At 44.4% G+C, this 20,023-nt stretch overlaps 1 protein-coding gene across 4 annotated transcripts in view; it reads left to right on the top strand.

The window, feature by feature from the left end:
- The window catches only part of ABCC6 (ATP binding cassette subfamily C member 6), a 52,324-nt gene that overhangs the window by 26,042 nt on the left and 6,259 nt on the right, over window positions 1–20,023 (top strand). For 2 of the 4 annotated variants that reach the window (XM_061600075.1, XM_061600077.1), the window contains 13 exons: window positions 272–439; window positions 2,481–2,661; window positions 3,451–3,508; window positions 6,129–6,225; window positions 8,168–8,375; window positions 10,463–10,773; window positions 11,813–12,012; window positions 13,310–13,436; window positions 14,482–14,583; window positions 16,473–16,619; window positions 17,436–17,594; window positions 18,478–18,644; window positions 19,345–19,539. In XM_061600075.1, the coding sequence (XP_061456059.1) occupies window positions 272–439; window positions 2,481–2,661; window positions 3,451–3,508; window positions 6,129–6,225; window positions 8,168–8,375; window positions 10,463–10,773; window positions 11,813–12,012; window positions 13,310–13,436; window positions 14,482–14,583; window positions 16,473–16,619; window positions 17,436–17,594; window positions 18,478–18,644; window positions 19,345–19,539 (2,120 nt within the window). Of the gene's footprint in view, window positions 1–271; window positions 440–2,480; window positions 2,662–3,450; window positions 3,509–6,128; window positions 6,226–8,167; window positions 8,376–10,462; window positions 10,774–11,812; window positions 12,013–13,309; window positions 13,437–14,481; window positions 14,584–16,443; window positions 16,620–17,435; window positions 17,595–18,477; window positions 18,645–19,344; window positions 19,540–20,023 lie in introns of those variants that run through there. The other 2 variants (XM_061600076.1, XM_061600078.1) reach the window with 2 other exon arrangements.

Raw genomic sequence — 20,023 nt, 5'->3', positions numbered from 1 at the left:
AACTTTTCATTCTTTTCATTCTCTGTGATAAAGTAGGTAGAAAGGGTCATAGCTCAGTGGTAGAGCATCTGCGTTGCATGCAGAAGGTCCCAGGTTCAATCCCTGGCATCTCCAGGTAGGGCTGGGTAGGTCCCCTCCTTGAAACCTTAGAGAGCTGCTGCCAGTCAGTGTTGACAATACTGAGCTAGATAGACTAATGGTTTGACTCAGTATCTGGTGGCTTCTTATGTTCCTATGTATGAGTTGTCGATAAAGTTTTATATTGCAACAGGGCATAAATATTTCTGGAGGACAAAAGCAGAGACTCAGCTTGGCTCGAGCAGTTTACAAGAAGGCATCGGTTTACCTTCTGGATGACCCCCTTTCAGCTGTGGATGCTCAGGTTGGCCAGCACATTTTTGACCAGGTCATTGGACCAAATGGCCTATTAAACAACAAGGTACCAATTGCTCAGCCACCTCTCTCTCTTTAAGCTCTACGTGGACGCCTTTCCTTTCATGGCTTGAAAGAATTCAGTATGTATAGTCCTAAAATCATTTAGTTGGACATAAGGTTTGAGTTTCAAAAGAGGAGCAAGCTGTTGAATCTCGCTCTTTGTTCATCATTTTAGCACTAAACTGGCATTTGTTCTTTGTGATGGCTGTAATGAGGCGTGGAAGATATACATGCACATCATGCCAACTTACGCATGCCATATATTGGTTCCAAACGGTGCACGCACATTTTAATCCTAAAAATTGTCTTGCTGGATCAGACCAAGGGCTCATCCAATCCAGCATTTTGTCTCCAACAGTTGCCAACCATGACAGCTCCCATCATTCCTGAACCCTGGCCAAGTTGGCTGGGACTGATGGGATTTGGCATCCAAAATATCTCAATGGGATTAGATTGGGGAAAGATGTGATAGCAAGTGCAGAGCCGAGCAAATTCCCCCTTCTCCCCTCTAGCAGGCACTTGACACCTGCCAAGAAGAGAGAGGGGTGACAGAAGAATGGGGCTTTTCAGTGGTGGCCCCCCACTTGTGAAATGTTCTCCCTAGGAAAGCATGCCTGTTGCCATTGTTGTCTGGTTTTAGGTGCCAGGCAAAACACTTTTATTTTCCCAGGCATTTGGTCTTTAATTAGGAGGATACCTAGTCATATCCGTGGCCTCTTTTTTTGTGTGCCTATCAAGTGGGGCAGTTAGGATATATCTGGATGAGCCCTTTAGGTCTTAAGAACATAAGAAGAGCCTGCTGGATCAGGCCAGTGGCCCATCTAGTCCAGCATCCTGTTCTCACAGTGGCCAACCAGGTGCCTGGGGGAAGCCCGCAAGCAGGACCCGAGTGCAAGAACACTCTCCCCTCCTGAGGCTTCCGGCAACTAGTTTTCAGAAACGTACTGCATCTGACTAGGGTGGCAGAGCACAGCCATCACGGCTAGTAGCCATTGATAGCCCTGTCCTCCATGAATTTGTCTAATCTTCTTTTAAAGCCATCCAAGCTGGTGGCCATTGCTGCATCTTGTGGGAGCAAATTCCATAGTTTAACTATGCGCTGAGTAAAGAAGTACTTCCTTTTGTCTGTCCTGAATCTTCCAACATTCAGCTTCTTTGAATGTCCACGAGTTCTAGTATTATGAGAGAGGGAGAAAAACTTTTCTCTATCCACTTTCTCAATGCCATGCATAAGTGGTCTTGTTTTATCGCTGTCTTTATGTTTGGTTTTAATGTTTCTTATTATTTCTGTCTGTTATTTCTATGAAGCTGAATGTCGGAAGATTCAGGACAGACAAAAGGAAATACTTCTTCACACAGTACCGAGTTAAGCTGTGGAATTTGCTCCCACCGGAGGCAGTGAGAGCCACCAACTTGAATGGCTTTAAAAGAAGATTAGACAAATTCATGGAGGATAAAGCTGTCGGTGGCTACTAGCCACGATGGCTACGTTCTGGCTCCATAGTTAGAGGAAGTATGCTTCTAAATACCAGTTTCTAGAAACCGCAGGAGGGGAGAGTGCTCGTTGCACTCAGATCCTTCCTGCGGACTTCCCACTGGGGCACCTGGTTGGCCACTGGCCTGATCCAGCAGGTTCTTCTTATGTTCTCAAGGGCTCATTATGCAAGTCGCTTACAGACACTTCGGTGTAAAACGTGACAAATAAAATCGATCCATTAAAATGCAAAAAAACCTGAAGGTATTTTCAGAGCAAAGCTTGGAAAAGTTACTTTTTTGAACTACAACTCCCATCAGCCCCAGCCAGCATGGCCACTGGATTGGGCTGATGGGAGTTGTAGTTCAAAAACAGTAACTTTTCCAAGCTGTTTCAGAGGTAAATGTGAATTATGGACTGGTGCGGAGCATTAACTCTTTACAGATTAACCCTACTCCGTTGCTATTGGCATCCCAGGAAATTTGTACAATCTAGCAGAATCAAAGAAGATGCCGGTTGGGCATCACAAAATGGGATAGTCCATTTAAAGGATTGTTTCTTTGCATTGCAGACTCGTGTTCTGGTGACCAACACCGTCCATATTTTGCCCAAAGTGGACAATATTGTTCTTATAACGAATGGAGCAATCTCTGAAACAGGCTGTTGTCAAGAACTTGTGCAGAGGCAGGGGGCTTTTGCAGACTTCCTCAGGTCACACAACCCAGACAAGAAAGAGGGTCAGGATATGCAAGGTACTGCAGGTCACTCTCTCCTGGAGTTCTGTATTCAGATGATACTGCTATAACAGATGGTTTATTTCACTTGGTATCTATGAGGAATGAGCCAATGAGCTGCTGAAGGGTGTGTTTATTGGAGCTGTTTCCCATGTTACTTCATGGCAGAGCTTGGAAAAGTTACTTTTTTGAACTACAACTCCCATCAGCCCCAGCCAGCATGGCCACTGGATTGGGCTGATGGGAGCTGTAGTTCAAAAAAGTAACTTTTCCAAGCTCTGCTTCATGGCTATAGAAAAAAAGTCTCTCTCTCACGTGCACACTCACACATATTCATTCATTCATTTGAGATTTTCTTTGGCCAGTGGGAGCAACCCATTTTTTCCCAGAATGCCCCTAAGACACTACGATCACATCTGCACAATACTGTAAAGAACAATGTTACAACTTTAAACAGTCATGGTTGCCCCCCCCAAAAAAAAGCCTGGGAACTGTGTAGTTTGTTAAGGTTGCTGAGAGTCGTTAGGAGACCCCCATTCCCCTCACAGAACAACAATTCCCAGAGTTCCCTGGGAAGAAAGATTGATTGTTTAAGCCACTCTGGGAATTGTACTATGCCTTTCGGATATCCCAGTAAATCATACATGGGCATCCACTTTCTTTAATCAGATAACAGCCCCAAGAAAAAAAGTAATTCCAGGAGGTTTAACAAGCTCTCTTTGAAAGAGAAGACAAGAGCTGCTATTATCCTTCCAGTGCTACCTTTTCATGCATCTTCGGAGATTATGAAACTTCTTAATTCCACAGGTACAGGTGTTGAAATTATCCCCACAGGACGCATGACCCACCAGAGGAAGCTTGGAGAGTAAGTAACAGAAACTGCATCCTAACCCCACTTTATCTGGGAGTAAGCCCCGCTCAATCCATTGGGATTTACTTCTGAGTGGACATGGTTCGGAAACCCCAGATAGGGGAGAAATTTGATTCAGTTCATATTTAAAGCCCAAATATATTAAATTTGCATTTTCCCAAACAATGAGAACCGAAACACAGCCGTCCTTCAAAAGTTGCACTTTTCTGAATTTTGCGATGCAGTTCACCAACCAAACAATGCATACATATGGGGAAAATGTGTGTAGGAATGAATATGTTGGTGAAAATAACATACAAAAATTCATTATATCTGGAGAAGTTGCTTGCAAAAATGTGTGCATTAGTCAAAACCGTACAAAAATGTGATTATTAGGAGAAATTCGCAATAAATGCTGAAGAATGTTCATGAGGATTTTTTTTTAAAAAAAATCACAAATTGCTACAGAAATGTGAAAAACTGAATTTAAGAAAAATGAGAAACTGGGAAAACCGAAATTGACAAATCCTTCCACCCCTAGTTAGGATGGCAGCCTCAGGTCACGTTCACATCATATATTCAAATCACTCAAGCACCAGTTTAACAGTCATGGCTTCTCCCAAAGAATCCTGGGAACTGTAGTTTGTTAAGGCTGCTGATTTCACAGAGCTACAATTCCCAGCACCCTTGACAAACTACAATTCCCAGGATTCTCCAGGACTGTTAGTAATAGTGCTTTAAATATATGGCGTGGATGTGACCTGGAAGCTCCTTAAAACTCAGCAAGAGCCCTTTGCCGTTATCTAAGTTCTTCATTTAGAGAAAAAGTGAGGTGACAGCAACATGATAGAGCTGTTTGTAACCATGCAGGGTGCACAAAAAGTGGACAAAGAGACATTTTTCTCCCTCATAATGCTAGAACTTGTGGACATCCATTGAAGCCAAACAAAAGGAAGGACGACTTCACACAGGTCGTAGTTAAACTATGGCATTCATTCCCACAAGAGGCAGTGATGGCTGTCAACGTGGATGGATTTAAGAGAGGACTAGCCAAATTCATGGAGGATAAGACTATCAGTGGCTTGTAGACAAAATGGCTATGTTCTCTCTCTACGGTTGGAGGCTACATGGCTTTGAATACCAGTTGCTGGAAATCACAAGCAGGGAGAGTGTGGTTGCACTCAGGTCCTGCTTGCGGGCGTCCCATTGTGGCATCTGGTTGGCCACTGTGAAAACAGGATGCTGGACTAGATGGGCCACTGGACTGATCCAGCAGGACTCTTGTTATGTTCTTATGTTCTTCAACATATTTAAGTATATTTTTACTCTGATGGCACAAGATAAGAGTTGTGCTATTTCTTAACAAATGGAAAGAAAATACTGTCTGGGAAGGAGGGCCAAATGGTCTGTTGGTGGTGAATTAATGGTTGCATGGCAAGTCCAAGTTGGGTCCCCAGCACCCCATCAGGGCTCGCTGCTGATGCCAGCCCACTTTTTTTTTAAAAAAAATCCACCCAGTGGTCTGAGTAGTACTGGGTAGTTGTGTTTAACCACTGTTCGTTTATGCATCTACAGCATTTATACTTTGACCTTTAGCTAAACAGGCTTTCCGAGGGGCTTACACAAATCAATTCTAAGACGCTCCCTGCCCTCATGGTCAGAATCCGAAAAGACTCCTCTCCCCTGTGCCACCCCATCTCCCCTGGAGTCTGCTCCATCTTGGCTGTGTTGACTGCTGGTCCGACACCGTGGCAGCATGGCTTTTGTTCCGTGGGCTTCCCCCAAACCATACGATCCTTTAGTTGGTGGAACTCAAATATAGGATTGTGTCGTCAGAGAATTTTGGATTGTTAGGACCTTGTTATATTATTATTATTATGGTTTATTTCTATGCTGCTTTTTGACCAAAAGGCCCTCCTTATGGAACGATCTCCCTGACGAGGTGTGCCTGACGCCAACAATGTTATCTTTTCGGTGCCAAGTTAAGACTTTCCTCTTCTCCCAGGCATTTTAGCATCTGTTTTTTAATTGTTTTTTAAAAAATGTGTTTTTACATTTGTATATTTGTTTTTAATGTTTTTAATTGTTGTAAACCGCCCAGAGAGCTTCGGCTATGGGGCGGTATACAAATGAAATAAATAAATAAGGCGGCTTACAAAAAATAAACATAAATATACAAATACATATCAATAAAAATGGTACCATGTACAAAAATTAAATAACAAGATCATAACGTTATTAAAAAGCAACAATAACAGCTTTCAAATGAAAATACAGTAACAAATTACATTTTCCTAACACTTTCCTAATAAATTCTGAACAATTAGACAATGTCTACTAGTTCTTCCATCAATATGTTGGCATCACAACATGATACCACGGAGGTGTCCTGCTGGTTCTGTGTCTGCTAGTCCTAATACAGGAAAAGGAACAGGAGCAGTCCAGCTTTTGCCAACACAGACAGTGTCCAGGCTAAGCAGTACTTCAGCTTGATCACGGGGATGAAGCAGTTAACGTTCCGGCTCTCGTAGGTCGTTGCAAAGGTGGAAACAACGGGCTCACAAAGAAAGGAAAGAAGTAGAAGCCTGCTTGGCATGGGTTATATGAAATGAATCCACTTTTTCTTTCCAAAAAGGTCTTACAAGCCTTCGACTGAGAGAGGCGGTTACAAGCCAACAGTTGGAGAAAGGGCAGGATTTGTGGCCGAAGGCGAAAAACGGCTAACTGGGAGGGTAACTTGAAGTCTTCTTTAATATATATAAACTTGAAATGGAAATGGACTGCCTTCTAGTCGATCCTGACTTATGGCAACTCTATGAATAGGGTTTTCATGGTAAGCAGTATTCAGAGGTGGTTTCCCATTGCCGTCCTCTGAGGCTGAGAGGCAGGGATGGGCCCAAGGTCACCCAGTGAGCTTCATGGCTGTGTTGGGATGCGAACCCTGGTCTCACAGGTCGTAGTCCAGCACCTTAAACACTACACCACACTGGCTCTATATAAACTTAAAAAGGGATTATATGTGTCTATAACGCAATCTTCTATCGCAACACCCTGTCTATCTCATGGTTAGATATGAGGCGAGGGTGCTCCTCCTAGGGTTAGGGGAGAAATTCAATTCCATTTTGCATTTGAAGGCAAAACCTGCCTAATTTGAACTGTCCAGAATAATATGCAAGCCGAAATGCAGCTGTCCTTTTGAAAATCACACATATCTGAATTTTGCAATGTAGTGAGCAGCAAGAGGACTGGGGAGAGCAGCATCTCTTCTCCGGGAGCCCGCAAGTTCATGCTAACCATGGTTTGGCTTAGCATTGTAGGCGAACTGTACCATTACATGTAATTCTGTGATTCTTACATAATGCAATTTTTAAAAAAATAATGCAAATCATTAGAATTTGCCTCTATCTCCCCCACCCCACCCCGTTGTAGGAAGAAAAATAACTTGTGGGGAGGTGATTTTGAGTGGACAAACAGGAAGGAGGAAGAGACTTAAGTAAGAAGCATCCTAGAACGTATAAAGTGTAGCTTGGCTCTCAGGCAGTTGTCCTCAGTGGTAGATCATCTGCCTTGCACACAGAAGGTCCCAGGTTCAATACCCAGCATCTCCAGGTAGGGCTGGCAGAGTACCCTGCTTGAAACCCTGGAGGGTTGCTGCCGGTCAGTGTGGACAGTGCTGAGCTGGATGGACCAATGGTCTGGCTCAGTATAAGGGAATTTCCTCTGTTTCTCTGTGACCGTTGCACCGTTGTCAGCTTGGGGAGAGACTGTAGCTCAGTGGAAGGACACCTGCTCTGTATGCGGAAGGTCCCAGTTTCACTTTCCAGCATCTCCAGCTGAAAGGATTGGGTCACAGGTGTCCAGGAGGTCCCCTGCCTGACACCATGGAGAGTAGGTAAACAGCCTGTCCAGCATCCTATGCAAGCTGTTTACCAAGAGCATGCGGGGATGAATAAAGGCAGGAGCCACAGCTCTAGGGCACACGCTGTGCAGGCAGAATGTCCCAGGTTCACTCCCTTTCAGGTGACACGGGCAATCCCTCTGCCTCTGACCAGGAAGAGCAGTCATCAGGCAGAGCTGACAATACAAGACTCGATGGACAAAAAGAGTCTGGCATGGGAGGCAGCTCGTCAGATGGGGTGGAGCCACTCCCAGTTTGCATCTGTTTTGGAACTGCTTTTAAAGACGTTTTTAAGACATTTTGTTTTTGAGATGTTCTAAGATGTTTTCAGTGTTTTGTCCCTTGTTTGCATTCCTGGGCTCCTTCTGGGAGGAAGGGCAGGCTCAAAGCGTCAGTAGCAGTAGTAATAAAAATAATTTAAAAAATAAAAAATACATAAAATATTAACAGCAACTTTCCATCAGGTGAGTCACTATTGCTTCCTGGGTGGGAGAGGGGAGAGGCAGTGGAGAGGCTGGCATGGTGCAGAGACATTGGCAGAGCCAATCCAGTGCTCCTGCTGATGCATTTGCACTGCGCCGACCTCCTTGTCGCCTCTCTTCTCTCCCTCCTGGCAAGAGCAGCCCACTGCTGTGAAGGTAGCATCGTGACTCCGCCTCACCCAGCGAGCTGCTTCTGTCGGGCATATAAAGCAGCATCTTATGTTCCTGTCTTAGCCTGTCTCCTTCCTTTCTTCTTGGCTTTTGTTTATTCCTTTGGTCTCTCTCTCTTTCTAGGCTAAGGCTTCCATCTACCTGACCTACCTGAGAGTGGCGGGCTCTCTCCTCTGGGCCTACATTGTGCTTTTGTTCATCGGCCAGCAAGTCGCCTCGTTTTGCCAAGGGTACTGGCTCAGCCTGTGGGCCAACGACCCCGTTTGCAACGGGACACAGCAGCACACTGAGCTCCGCATCGGCGTTTTCTTTTTCCTCGGATTTGCTCAAGGTTTGCTCGGCCTCTAGTAGCGATAGGCAAGAAATTCAATTCAGTTTGCATTTCAAGTTGAATCTATCAAGTTTGCACTTTCTGAGGCAATGTGAGAACTGAAACCCAGCCATCCTTTGAAATTCTCACATCTGAATTTTGTGATGCAGTTCACCAACCAGTGTTTACAAAAATGCGTATATTAGGGGAAAGTGTGCATTAAAATGAATAACATACAAAAATATATTACATTAGTCAAAACTGCATGCAAAAATGTGTTCATTAGGAGAAATTCGTTCTAAAATGCTGGAGAATTTACATGAGGATTTTTTTTTAAAGTCGCAAACTGCTGCAGAAATATGGAGAGCTGAATTTAAGATTGGGAAAATGAGAAAAACGACAGATCTTTCCATCCCCAGCCTCCACTCTCCTGGCATCCTTTCTGTTAATTGCATTTCATCTTATATGCCAGGTGTAGAGAACTTCAAGCCTGGGGCCTGAATGTGGCCCTTCAGGCCTCTCTCTCCGGCCCTTGGGACTTTCCCCCGGTCACACCCCTTCTTCCCAAGCCCCACCCCTCATCTGCCCTGCTCTGTGTCCTCCTTGAGTGCTTTTTCCTGGCTAGAATATGTCCTTAAACTATGATCATGCCCCTTGCTTTCCTGGATGGAGAATAAAGTGTGTGTCTGTGTGTGTGTGTGTGTGTGTGTGTGTGTGTGTGTGTGTGTGTGTGTCTGTTTCTGTGTCTGTGTCTGTGTGTGTGTCTGTGTGTGTGTCTGTGTACAAATCTCTGACTTTTGCATGGCTGGAACGTACCCTACCGTACAAAGGTAGGAGACACATCTATTGCTCCCCCCACTTTTCCCTCTGGTCCCACCCAGCACTGGCACACGGCCCCCAGAAGGTTGCCCTTGAGGCAAAGTGGCCCTTGGGCTACAAAAGGTTCCCCTAGCCCTGTTATAAGCTGACTTTCTTGCGGAGAGGATATTTCTACCAGGATGCAACTGCTCTTACAGTGGTACCCGTGCAATTGGCCAGACAACTTCGTGGAGGCCTTGTAGACAATGGAATGTGCAAGTCAAGCCAGGGTGAAATTAAATACATAGAAGAGATCCATTGAGAGCCAGTGTGGCATAGTGGTTAGAGTGTTGGACTAGGACCAGGAACAGCAGAGTTCGAATCCCCACTTGGCCATGAAGCTCACTGGGTGACCCTGGGCCAGTCCCTGCCTCTCAACCTAACCTACCTCAGGGTTGTTTTGGGAATTAAATGACGAGGGGGACAATCATGTATGCCCCCTTAAGCTCCATGGAGCAAAGGCGGGATAGAAATGCAATGAGTGGATAATAAATAAAATAGAAGAAAGTTGTCCCACCTTGTGGACTAAAGATGAATCCATCTTTTGTTTGTGTGTTTACTGTGTTTATATCCCGCTTTTTCTCCGTGAAGCTTAAGGTGGCCTATATTGTTCAAGGTTAGACTGAAAGAAAGTAACTGGTCACAGAGTGAGCTGTATGGCTAAGTGGGGGATTTGAACCTTGATCTTCCTAGTCCACTGCTCTAACCGCTATCCCACCACTGCCTCCATCTTTCCAAAGGTCTTGGTACCTGTAGAATATGGAGTGTATTATTATCCCAGGGCTTTTTTCGTTGCAGTGCCCATATTATGGTTCTTTCTGCTTTGGGAGAGCCTGGTAGTCCTTCTTCTATAGTGGCATTTCTGTGCTTTGTGAAAATGTTTGCTTGTTTGCCAGGCATTTGGGTTTATTTAGTTTCCCTATCTGGTGTGATCTGTGGTTCCAGACATATAGCTCTTGTGTAATTTGGCTTGTATCCAGTGCTAGTTCTACTCAGAGTGGGCCTACTGAAATTAATGGACATGACTAACTCAGGGCCATTCATTTTAACAGGTCTGCTCCTTGTAGAACCAAGTTAGATATGACTCAGCTATTGTGTTCTTTGTTTGCACTTTTGTTTTAAATTGCAATCGTGATCTAACTAGGGAGGCCCCAGGAAAAGTAAATAACCACCCTAAGCCATCTTAATATTGATAATAAAGGGAGGTATGTTCTCTGGGCCAAAGGGGGATCTTTCCTTTTGTGTTGCAGCCATTGGAAAGTTCGGATCTATCGCTGCTGTCCTCTTGGCTGGGACAGTCGCATCCCGCAAGCTCTTCTGGCGGCTTCTGTGGGATGTCCTCCGGTCTCCTATGACCTTCTTTGAGCAGACATCCAGCGGTGACCTGCTCAACCGCTTCTCCAAAGAAATGGACGCCATTGATTCTGTCATCCCAGACAAGCTGAAGTCCTTGCTGGGATTCCTGTTTAATCTGCTGGAGATTTACGTTGTGATTGTAACAGCCACGCCTATAGCAGTGGTGGCCATCATTCCTCTGACAGCCTTGTATGCTGTGTTCCAGGTATGCATTAGGTCCCTTTTGCCACTATGATGGTTGTGTTCAACCTCCACCATTGGAGGCAATATACTTGTGATTCCCAGCGGCTGGTATTCAGCAGTGGGGAGAGTGTTGTGGTCCTCAGGTCCTGCTTGTGGGCTCCCCATGGGCATCTGGTTGGCCACTGTGAGAACAGGGTCCTGAAGTAGATGGGCCATTGGCCTGATCCAACAGGGCTCTTCTTGTGTCCTTAATCAGAGATGAGTGAACAACCTGCTCACCCTAAGAAGGGCCCTTTGGAGTGTTTCATTTTTATACTGGCAAACCTTCAGGTATTGGTGTGGGGGTGGCAGAGTGTTCAAGCATTCCAAAAAAATCCTCAAAGGGCCACTTCCCCTCCACTGCCTGCTCTCCTGTCCCCAAAGGAACCAGGACCACTTAGCAAGTGGTGGCTTCCTTAAAGATGTTAGAAACAACCCACACCTTTCCCTTTCTAAACTAAAAAAGACATCAGCAGCTCAGTGGTGCTAACAATGTCCTTCACCACCACCCCAATCAGGGATTTTAGGAGGTGAACCACAATCCCTTTGAACCCTGGCAGAAAATGGCACTGCCGTAGTCTGCTGGGGACCGTTTGGGTGAATGGGGCAGTTCCCCGCCAACCTGAGTCTTCCTTCAGCCAACCCTCACCTGTCTGCCTTCTTTCTTACAACCAGTGCAGGGGGTGGTGGAGCTTCCTCTTCTTTAGCCTCAGTGTGTTGCCCTTGTGGAACTCAGCAGAGAGGAAGAAGGTGGGGACAAAACGAGAAGGAGTTGGCTCTACCTGTCATTGGCTCTGGCTCTACCTGCTGTCGGGCTCCCTGCCTTCCGCCCTACCATTCCTAATAGGCACCAGCCACCATCGACGAGAACATTCCACCTTCTGGCCAGGGCTGCCGGGAGTTGGAATTCTGACCGATCATGCTGGCCAGAGCTGATGGGAATTGGAGTCCAACCACATCTAAGGGGCACCAGTTTGCTCTCCTGATGCGGCGTCTCTTTATTTTTGTACTCTGTCTCTCAGAGTTTCTTCATCACCACCTCCTGCCAGCTGAAACGCCTGGAAGCTGCCAGCCGTTCACCCATCTACTCCCACATTTCAGAGACCTTCCAAGGGAGCAGCGTCATCCGCGCGTACAAGGACCAGCAACGTTTCATTTTGCAGAATGATCTTAAGGTGGATGAAAACCACAGGGCGTCTTTCCCTACCACGGTAGCTGACAGGTATGAAGTTGCTGCTTCTGAGCTCAGAACTGTAGGCTTATAATGGTGGGCCCCTTGGCATTGTGGGCCCCTTGCTGGTCTCCGGGCATCCCGAAAATGGCCAGCTTGGGTCTTACACCCAAGTACGTGTGTGCAGAATTGCACTTCTCTCTTTTTAAGTCTGCTGTAGTTTTTAATAGTTTTTAAAATGTTTACTTATTTTTAACGGATAATTTAATGTTTTTTGTAAACCGCTTAGAGGTTTTTTCATAATCAAGAGGAATATAAATTTAATTAAATGAAATAAATTGCAAAACTCAGCAGGCCTGTGGCACTGCACACAGCAAACTTCAGGGTGTGGTATACAGCAGAGCAGCTCAGGTGCCCGGGGGGGGGGATATGCGCCTTCAGGCTTCTCAATGTAGCCTTCAGGTCTAGGGATGGCCGAGAAATTTGATTCAGTTCGCATTTCAAGACATGTCTATCACATTTGCACTTTCTGAAACAATAGGAGAACCAATGCACAGCCATCTTTCAAAATTCACAGTTATTCAAATTTTGCAACACAGTTCACCAACCAAACAATTTTTTCAAAAATGCTTATGTAAGGGGAAAATGTGCATAAAAATTAGTATATGAGTGAAAATAACATACAAAGATGCATTATATGATGAGGAATGGCTTGCAAAGATGGATACATTAGTCAAAAATGCATGCAAAATGTGTTTATTAGGAGAAATTGTACTCAAATGCTGGAGAATTTTCTTGAGGATTTTTTTTTTAAAAAATCGCAAATTGCTGCAGAAATGTGGAGAATTGAATTTAAGATTGGAAAAATGAGAAACTGAGAGAACCTAAATGGGCAGATCGCTTCCCCAGGCCCACCCACCCCTGCTCAAGTGTTTTTCCCTGGCTAGAATGCATCCTTAAACTGTACTGCCTTATGCTTGCTTGGATGGATTTCAAAGCAATACAGATCAATCATTAAAATGATTGGCTAGTCAAGAAAGGTGCTCCAGCCACATGTAACAATGTCAAAAATGCACTTACTGGAGTAAAGCATGCATAAAAATGCACTTACTGGTGACAATGACATACAAAATTGCATTCTGTTGGGGAAACTGTTTTGCAAAACTGTGCATATTGGGAGAAATTTGCCTTAATATTCTGATGAATTTTCACAAGGAGGTGTTTTTTTTAATCGCAAACTGATGTGGAAATGTGGAAAGCTTGACTTAAGAATGGAAAATTGAGTAATGGGGAGAAGCCAAAGCTGACAGATTTGCCCGTCCCTACCAAGCCTCTCTCTAAATTCCAGGTGGCTTGCCACAAACATAGAATTCCTGGGCAACGGCATCGTCCTTTTTGCGGCTTTACTTGCTGTGATGAACAAAACACACCTCAGTCCAGGGATTGTGGGCTTTTCCGTTTCCTATGCTCTTCAGGTAACTGGAAAAAATATCACAGCATCCTTACTTGGCAAATGGAAGAACCGGTTTGTTTGTTGGGAGGACGTAAACTTTTATATTTTAATTTTTGTATCCTGTATGCTTTTGTAATTCTAAATGACGCTGAGACATTTTTGTAGCAAGCGATGAATAAACGCCGTAAATAATCATAACATGATGATAAGCAGTGACCTTAAAAGTATGTATGAATGGGTTCCACAAGGCTCATTGGATTCTGAGACACAGACTATTTGGCTATATTTTATGCCCAATGAGTTTGCTGCCAATTGCAAGAAATGTTCTTACGACTCTTAAATCAAACTTGAACCCTGCAGTCCTTCAAACAGAATCAGGGTGGGGAACCTTTGGCCCTCCCGATGTTGCTGAACTACAGCTCCCATCAGCCCCAGCAAGCATGGTCAATTGCTAGGGATGATTGACACTGTAGTTCAGCAACATCGGGAGGGCCAAAGGTTTCCCACTGGTGTAAAAGAGAACTGTCCTATGTAAAGTAGAACATCTGGGCCACCCGATTAAATGAAGATGTCAGTGATTGACTCTGGGACCTTCTGCTTCCAATGCATGTGGCTGCACCTCTATAGGCCCTCCCAATACGTTGGGTAGTATTCAACGTAGCGCTATGCCAAACAGTCAATCAGTGCCAGGGTTTTTCCGGAATGTTCTCTCCATCTCCTGCCCCGTGAACCTGTTGTGGGGGTTCTCCCAACCCTCCAGAGCAGATTCGGGGATGGCATAGGGCACAGGCGGGGGGAGGAGAATCGCCTTGTGGTAGTTGAAGTCATTCCAGTACGGTAAGAATTAACTTGAATACTGCCCGTTAATTTGATGTATTTAATCTTAGCTCCGTGGCTGTTTAAGTAAGTAATAGGGGGGTGGGATTTGAAAATGTGATCGTCCTTTACAAGGCCTGTACTTTTTTGAGGTTTCACTGGCGGAGGACTTTGAAATGGAACGTGGACCCATTTCAGCTGACCAGCATCCTTGGTTGTTGTTTTTTCTGTCTCTCTCTCCTTTCGGACAGATTACAGGTGTTTTGAACTGGATGGTGCGGTCCTTGGCAGAAATAGATAACAACATTGTCTCTGTAGAGAGAGTGACCGATTACTCTGTGACACCAAAAGAAGTAAGTGATGGCGCCATCCTGAAGGCAGTTTGAATAAGACAGAATGGATTGGATAATGAATGGAAGAAGGAGCAAAGGGAGGTGGAGGGGATGTCCTCAGCAAGATATCAGTTCATACTTAGGGACAGTTACTGTTACGCTCAGGTCCCGCTATTGGGTTTCTCAGTGGGGCATCTGGTTGGTCACTATGAGATCCAGATAGTGGACCATGATGGGCCTTTCACCTGATCCAAAAGAATATTAAAAAATCAAGGTACTTCTTGTTGTTATGTGTCTTCAAGTCGATTTCCACTTATGGCGACCCTACAAATCAGCAACCTCCAATAGCATCTATCATAAACCACCCTGTTCAGATCTTGTAAGTTCAGGTCTGTGGCTTCCTTTATGAAATCAATCTATCTCTTGTTTGGCCCTGTTTTTCTACTTCCTTCTGTTTTTCCCAGCATTATTGTCTGTTCTATTGAATCACGTCTTCTCATGATGTGTCCAAAGTATGATAACCTCAGTGTCATCGTTTAGCTTCTAGTGATAGTTCTGGTTTAATTTGTTCTAACACCCAATTATCTGTCTTTTTCGCTGTCCATGGTACCCGCAACACCACATTTCAAATGAGTTGATCTTTCTCTTATCCACTTTTGTACTAAACAAACATCATGTAAGTTTAAAGCATAAATATGATTTTTTAAATTTATTTTACTTTATTATAACATTTATAGCCCACCTTTCCTCCAAGGAGCTCAAGGTGGTGTACAAACTTGGTTCTCCTCTTCCCGATTTTATCCTCGCAACAGCCCTGTGAAGTAGGTTAGGCTGGGAGATGGCGACTGGCCCAGGGTCACCCAGTGAGCTTCATGGCCGAGTGGGGATTTGAACCCTGGTCTCCCAGGTCCCAGTCCGACACCCCAAGCACTACACCACACTGGCTCTCAAAATTATAGTATGATGAGATGATGTGGATAGTTGGGGCTCCTCTTTCAGATTGGGAGAAAGCTTTCTTTGTAAGGATGAAAGTAATTCTAAGGCACCACTGAAGTGAAAGGATTTAAACACTTCACAAAGAATAAATGTGTGGCCTATAGAGTATAGGTCAACAATCTTATGGGACTTCCCAACACTGAAAAGTAGAAACATTCAGCTGATATTATACATACTATTCCACCCTCCTTTTGCTTCTGGCTGAGGTTGTTGGTTTGTCCAATGAGAAAAGTTTTGGCTCAGGGTGAGGCAGCTTCAGGAAAGTTTGGCAGCAAAAGGGCAGCTAGCATGGACCATGGGCACAAACTCTTTCAGTATTCCATTATACTCTATTTTCCTTCTTCTAGGGCCATATTCACACCATAGATTTATTCCACCTTAAACAGTCAGAGAATCCTGGGAACTGTAGTTTGTGAAGGGTGGTGGAAGTTGTTACTTAACATACTGCCTTCAAGTCGATCTCGACTTATGGCAACCCTATGAATAGGGTTTTCATGGTAAGCGGTATTGAGAGATGGTTTTACCATTTCCTTCCTCTGAGGCTGAGAGGCAGTGACTGGCCCATGGTCACCCAGTGAGCTTCATGGCTGTGTGGGGATTCGAACCCTGGTGTCCCAGGTCAGACTCCTATTCCCTCACAGAGCTACAGTTGTCAGAGTGGTTTTTCCAATCAAATCCTCTTCGCAGGGAGCTCTGCAAAGTGCAGGTCTGCATGGTGTGAATGTGGCCTAGCACGGCTGCCTTGTACAGTAATGGCGATCAACAGAAAAATGGTTGTCTATACATTTTGCTTAACCCCAAAGCAGCAGAGTTTAAAGCCCCAGGGTAGCAGCTCTTCTCTAATTGCTTCATTTCACTGCTGTTTGGGACCTGCTGTTTTTCTAGTTTGAGGTGCTGTTTCTGCCTCTGTCCAGGCTCCCTGGACTTTGGACAATCATCTCCTACATGAGAATTGGCCGACTGAAGGAAGGATTGAATTTAAAGGATATAGCTTGCGATACCGGCCAGAGTTAGACTTGGCTCTGAAGGACATCAGCCTAAAGATCAATGGACGAGAAAAGGTAAGGCGTACCCTTTGGGGTGTTTACGACACCTTATGTACTTGGACTGGGTGTATTTATTGAGCAAGTGCTAATAGAAAACAGCTTCCTTTTCAAAGAGGGTTTTTGATCGCACTCCCATCTGCAACATGGGGAAAGATGTTAGATGAAGCTGATATTTTGCCACTCTAATGAGGGCCCCATTTTGACTTTATTGAACTATGTATTGATGATGATTTGTGCCCATGTTGGTATTGGGGCAGTTATACTTGATCCCTGTTTCCATACTGTTTGCTCCTGCAAAGGTTTTGGGGTGGACATACTGCTTTGTTTCCAGTCAGTGCATGTCCTATAACTTCCTGCTAGAATCCTGTAGTTTTTTTATACCACAATATTTCTGGGTTATTTTCTGTCCCACTTTAGTTGCACTGTAGCACAAGAGTTGTCCCTTCAGGTGGCAATAATGTGGTGAGGTTGGAGAAGCATCACAGAACAACTCACTAAGCAGAAAGATGTGTGGATGGTCCAGTTCAAATGCAACACAAATACACAAATTGTGTCAATGATGTGGCACAGAACACACCTGCAAATAACAAACCAAAAACACTAGTCTGGAGCAGCCCTGATTTTTTTTTTTTAAAAAAAGAGGGGAACTGCAAGACATAAATTCATATGGTGATTGTGATGTGTGGAAAGCCGGTTGTCTCACGGGAATTCTGGATGCTGAAATTTTCCAGTGATGTCAACAAAGATGTACCACGAGTCCAACTTTTAGGTCGATCTTGCCTTTCAAAACTCTGTCCCTCTCTTGCTTTTCAAAGCTCTGTTATCTCTTAGATTGGCATAGCTGGAAGAACAGGGGCTGGCAAGTCTTCTCTAGCCATGGGGCTTCTAAGACTAGTGGAAGCTGCGGCTGGTGAGATTGTGATTGATGGGACCAATATTGCCAAAATGGGTCTGCACGATCTGAGAAGCAAGGTTACCATTATCCCGCAGGTACAAAGATGATTTCTAATGGCAATTATCAATTAATTTTTTTAATACTATTTCTTACCCGCTCTTCACCTTAAGATCCCAGGGCAGGTTACATCAATATACACATTATATAATAATACACAGTATGTAACTATTTCTTTCAGAGGCCTACTTCCAACTGAGGTGGCCAATCTGTTGTGGTAGACTGTAACACCTTAGACTGGAGGTGGGACCCGCAATTTTGAGTGAGTTTACACACACACACACAATTCACTCCATATAGAAAAGTAGAAGGCTAGGCTTATATCCCCTTCTCCCTGCAATTTAGCTTTCTAAATGCTATATTTGTATGGTTTTTTTTCCATGAAGGAGCTTTCAGTTACATGAGTTCCCTTCCACCTGCAGTCTGAAGTTGTACAGTCCAGACAAGGGATGGGAGGCAAATTGGATTCAGTTTACATTTAAAGGTGAACCTACCTAATTCACACTTTTCCAAAACAATACACGAACCAAAACGCAGCCATACCTCAAAATTTGCACTTCTCTGAATTTTGCAATCCAATTCTCCCGCCAAGTAATGTGTAAAAAAAGGAATATGCTAGGATAAAGTGTGCATGAAAATGCATATATTGGTGAAAATAAGATATACAAAGGCATTATATTAAACCAAATTGCTTATGAAAATCTTATGTTAAGAGAAATTTGCACTTAATTTGCACTACTGAATTTTCATGATTTTTTTTTTTAAAAAAAGCATACTTATGCAGAAATGTGGAGATTGAGACTGGGGAAAGGTGAGCAACTCATAGAAATCAAAATGGACAGATCTGTCCATTCCTAGTACATACTCAGGCTGACCGTCTCAATGAGAGGCCTAGGAAACTCTCTTATGTTTTCTGCTCAGGACCCAGTTTTGTTTTCGGGCTCCCTACGAATGAACCTTGACCCCTTAAGTGTGTATTCCGATGAGGAGATCTGGACTGCTCTGGACCTGATGGTGCTCAAGAGTTTCGTTTTGGATCTGCCTGATCAACTGGCCCACGAGTGCTCAGAAGGAGGTGAAAATCTGAGGTACCTAAAATACAGGAAAGAACAGGAAACTTCCCGTGTTCCTTGGTTACTGAGATTATAGGCTTACCAAGATCTGGATACCAGTTGTGGGAGAGCGCTAATGCCTTCATATCCGGCTTATGGGCTTCCAATAGGCATCTGGCTAGCCACATGGAAGCAGAATGCCAGGCATTTGGGGCTCTGTGCAATGTTCTCTGTCTACTAGCTCAAGAGCCCTTGGGCTAATGGATGGCAGAGTGTAAAGGTTAAATAACAAATGAATCCAACACAGCAGTTACACTAGTGGAAGCTGGTTCTTTTTGTGCAATCTGATGCACAACAATCTTTAGTAATGTACCTGTGTTTTCCCTTGGTCAACAACATTCTGCCAGTGCAACAGGTATACCGCTAAGCGACTTAGCCCTAAATTGGATACAATCCATATTTTCCCCCAGGCCTTTTTTTTAAAACAAACAAACAAACTCAAATGTGTTCTCTGTTCCTTAACGCTGCCATTTTAATTGTTTGTTAACTGTGTCACTGATTGACAGAACACTTCCTTGGTTGTATTTTATGGACTGCTGTAAATGGCCCCAGATATTTTTAATGGAACTTTCAGTATAGAAATATATAAATAGAAGGGGGCATTTAGTCAAATAGTTTTTCCTAGCACATAGGAGATCTGGACAGCTGATTAATTGCCCTTGTGTCCCCCCTTCAGTGTTGGCCAGCGGCAGCTCATCTGCCTGGCAAGAGCTCTGCTCCGGAAAGCCAGGATCCTGGTTTTGGATGAGGCCACTGCAGCTGTGGATCTTGAAACAGATTTGCAAATTCAGTCCACCATAAGGATGCAGTTCAGTGAGTGCACAGTTCTAACAATAGCCCACCGCGTCAACACCATTATGGACTATGATAGGTAAGGTTTCTTTAGCTGCTTTATTATCATTATCATCATTATCATTATCATTAGATTTATATCCCTCCCTTCCTCCCAGCATGAGTCCAGGCCTTTTTGTTAATATTGATGCTTTTTGTTGTGTTGGGGTGTGTTGTGGAGCACTTACAGTGCTTTTTTGGTCAAAGGCCTTCAAAAAAAGGTAAAGGTGTCCCCGCACTTGTAGTGCTAGTCGTTTCCGACTCTTAGGGTGACGTCTTGCGACGTTTACTAGGCAGACCGTATATATGGGGTGGGATTGCCAGTTCCTTCCCTGGCCTTTCTTTCCCCCCCAGCATGTGCCGGGTACTCATTTTACCGACCACAAATGGATGGAAGGCTGAGTGGACCTCGATCCCTTTTACCGGAGATTCGACTTCCTCCTTCCGTTGGAATCGAACTCCGGCCGTGAGCAGAGCTTTCGGCTGCGTTACCGCCGCTTCCCACTCTGCGCCACGGAGGATCT

Source organism: Rhineura floridana, chromosome 17, assembly GCF_030035675.1.
Source record: "Rhineura floridana isolate rRhiFlo1 chromosome 17, rRhiFlo1.hap2, whole genome shotgun sequence".
Lineage (NCBI taxonomy): Eukaryota > Metazoa > Chordata > Lepidosauria > Squamata > Rhineuridae > Rhineura > Rhineura floridana.
Note: the sequence above shows the minus strand (reverse complement) of the source record. Positions and strands in the feature narration are given on the sequence as shown.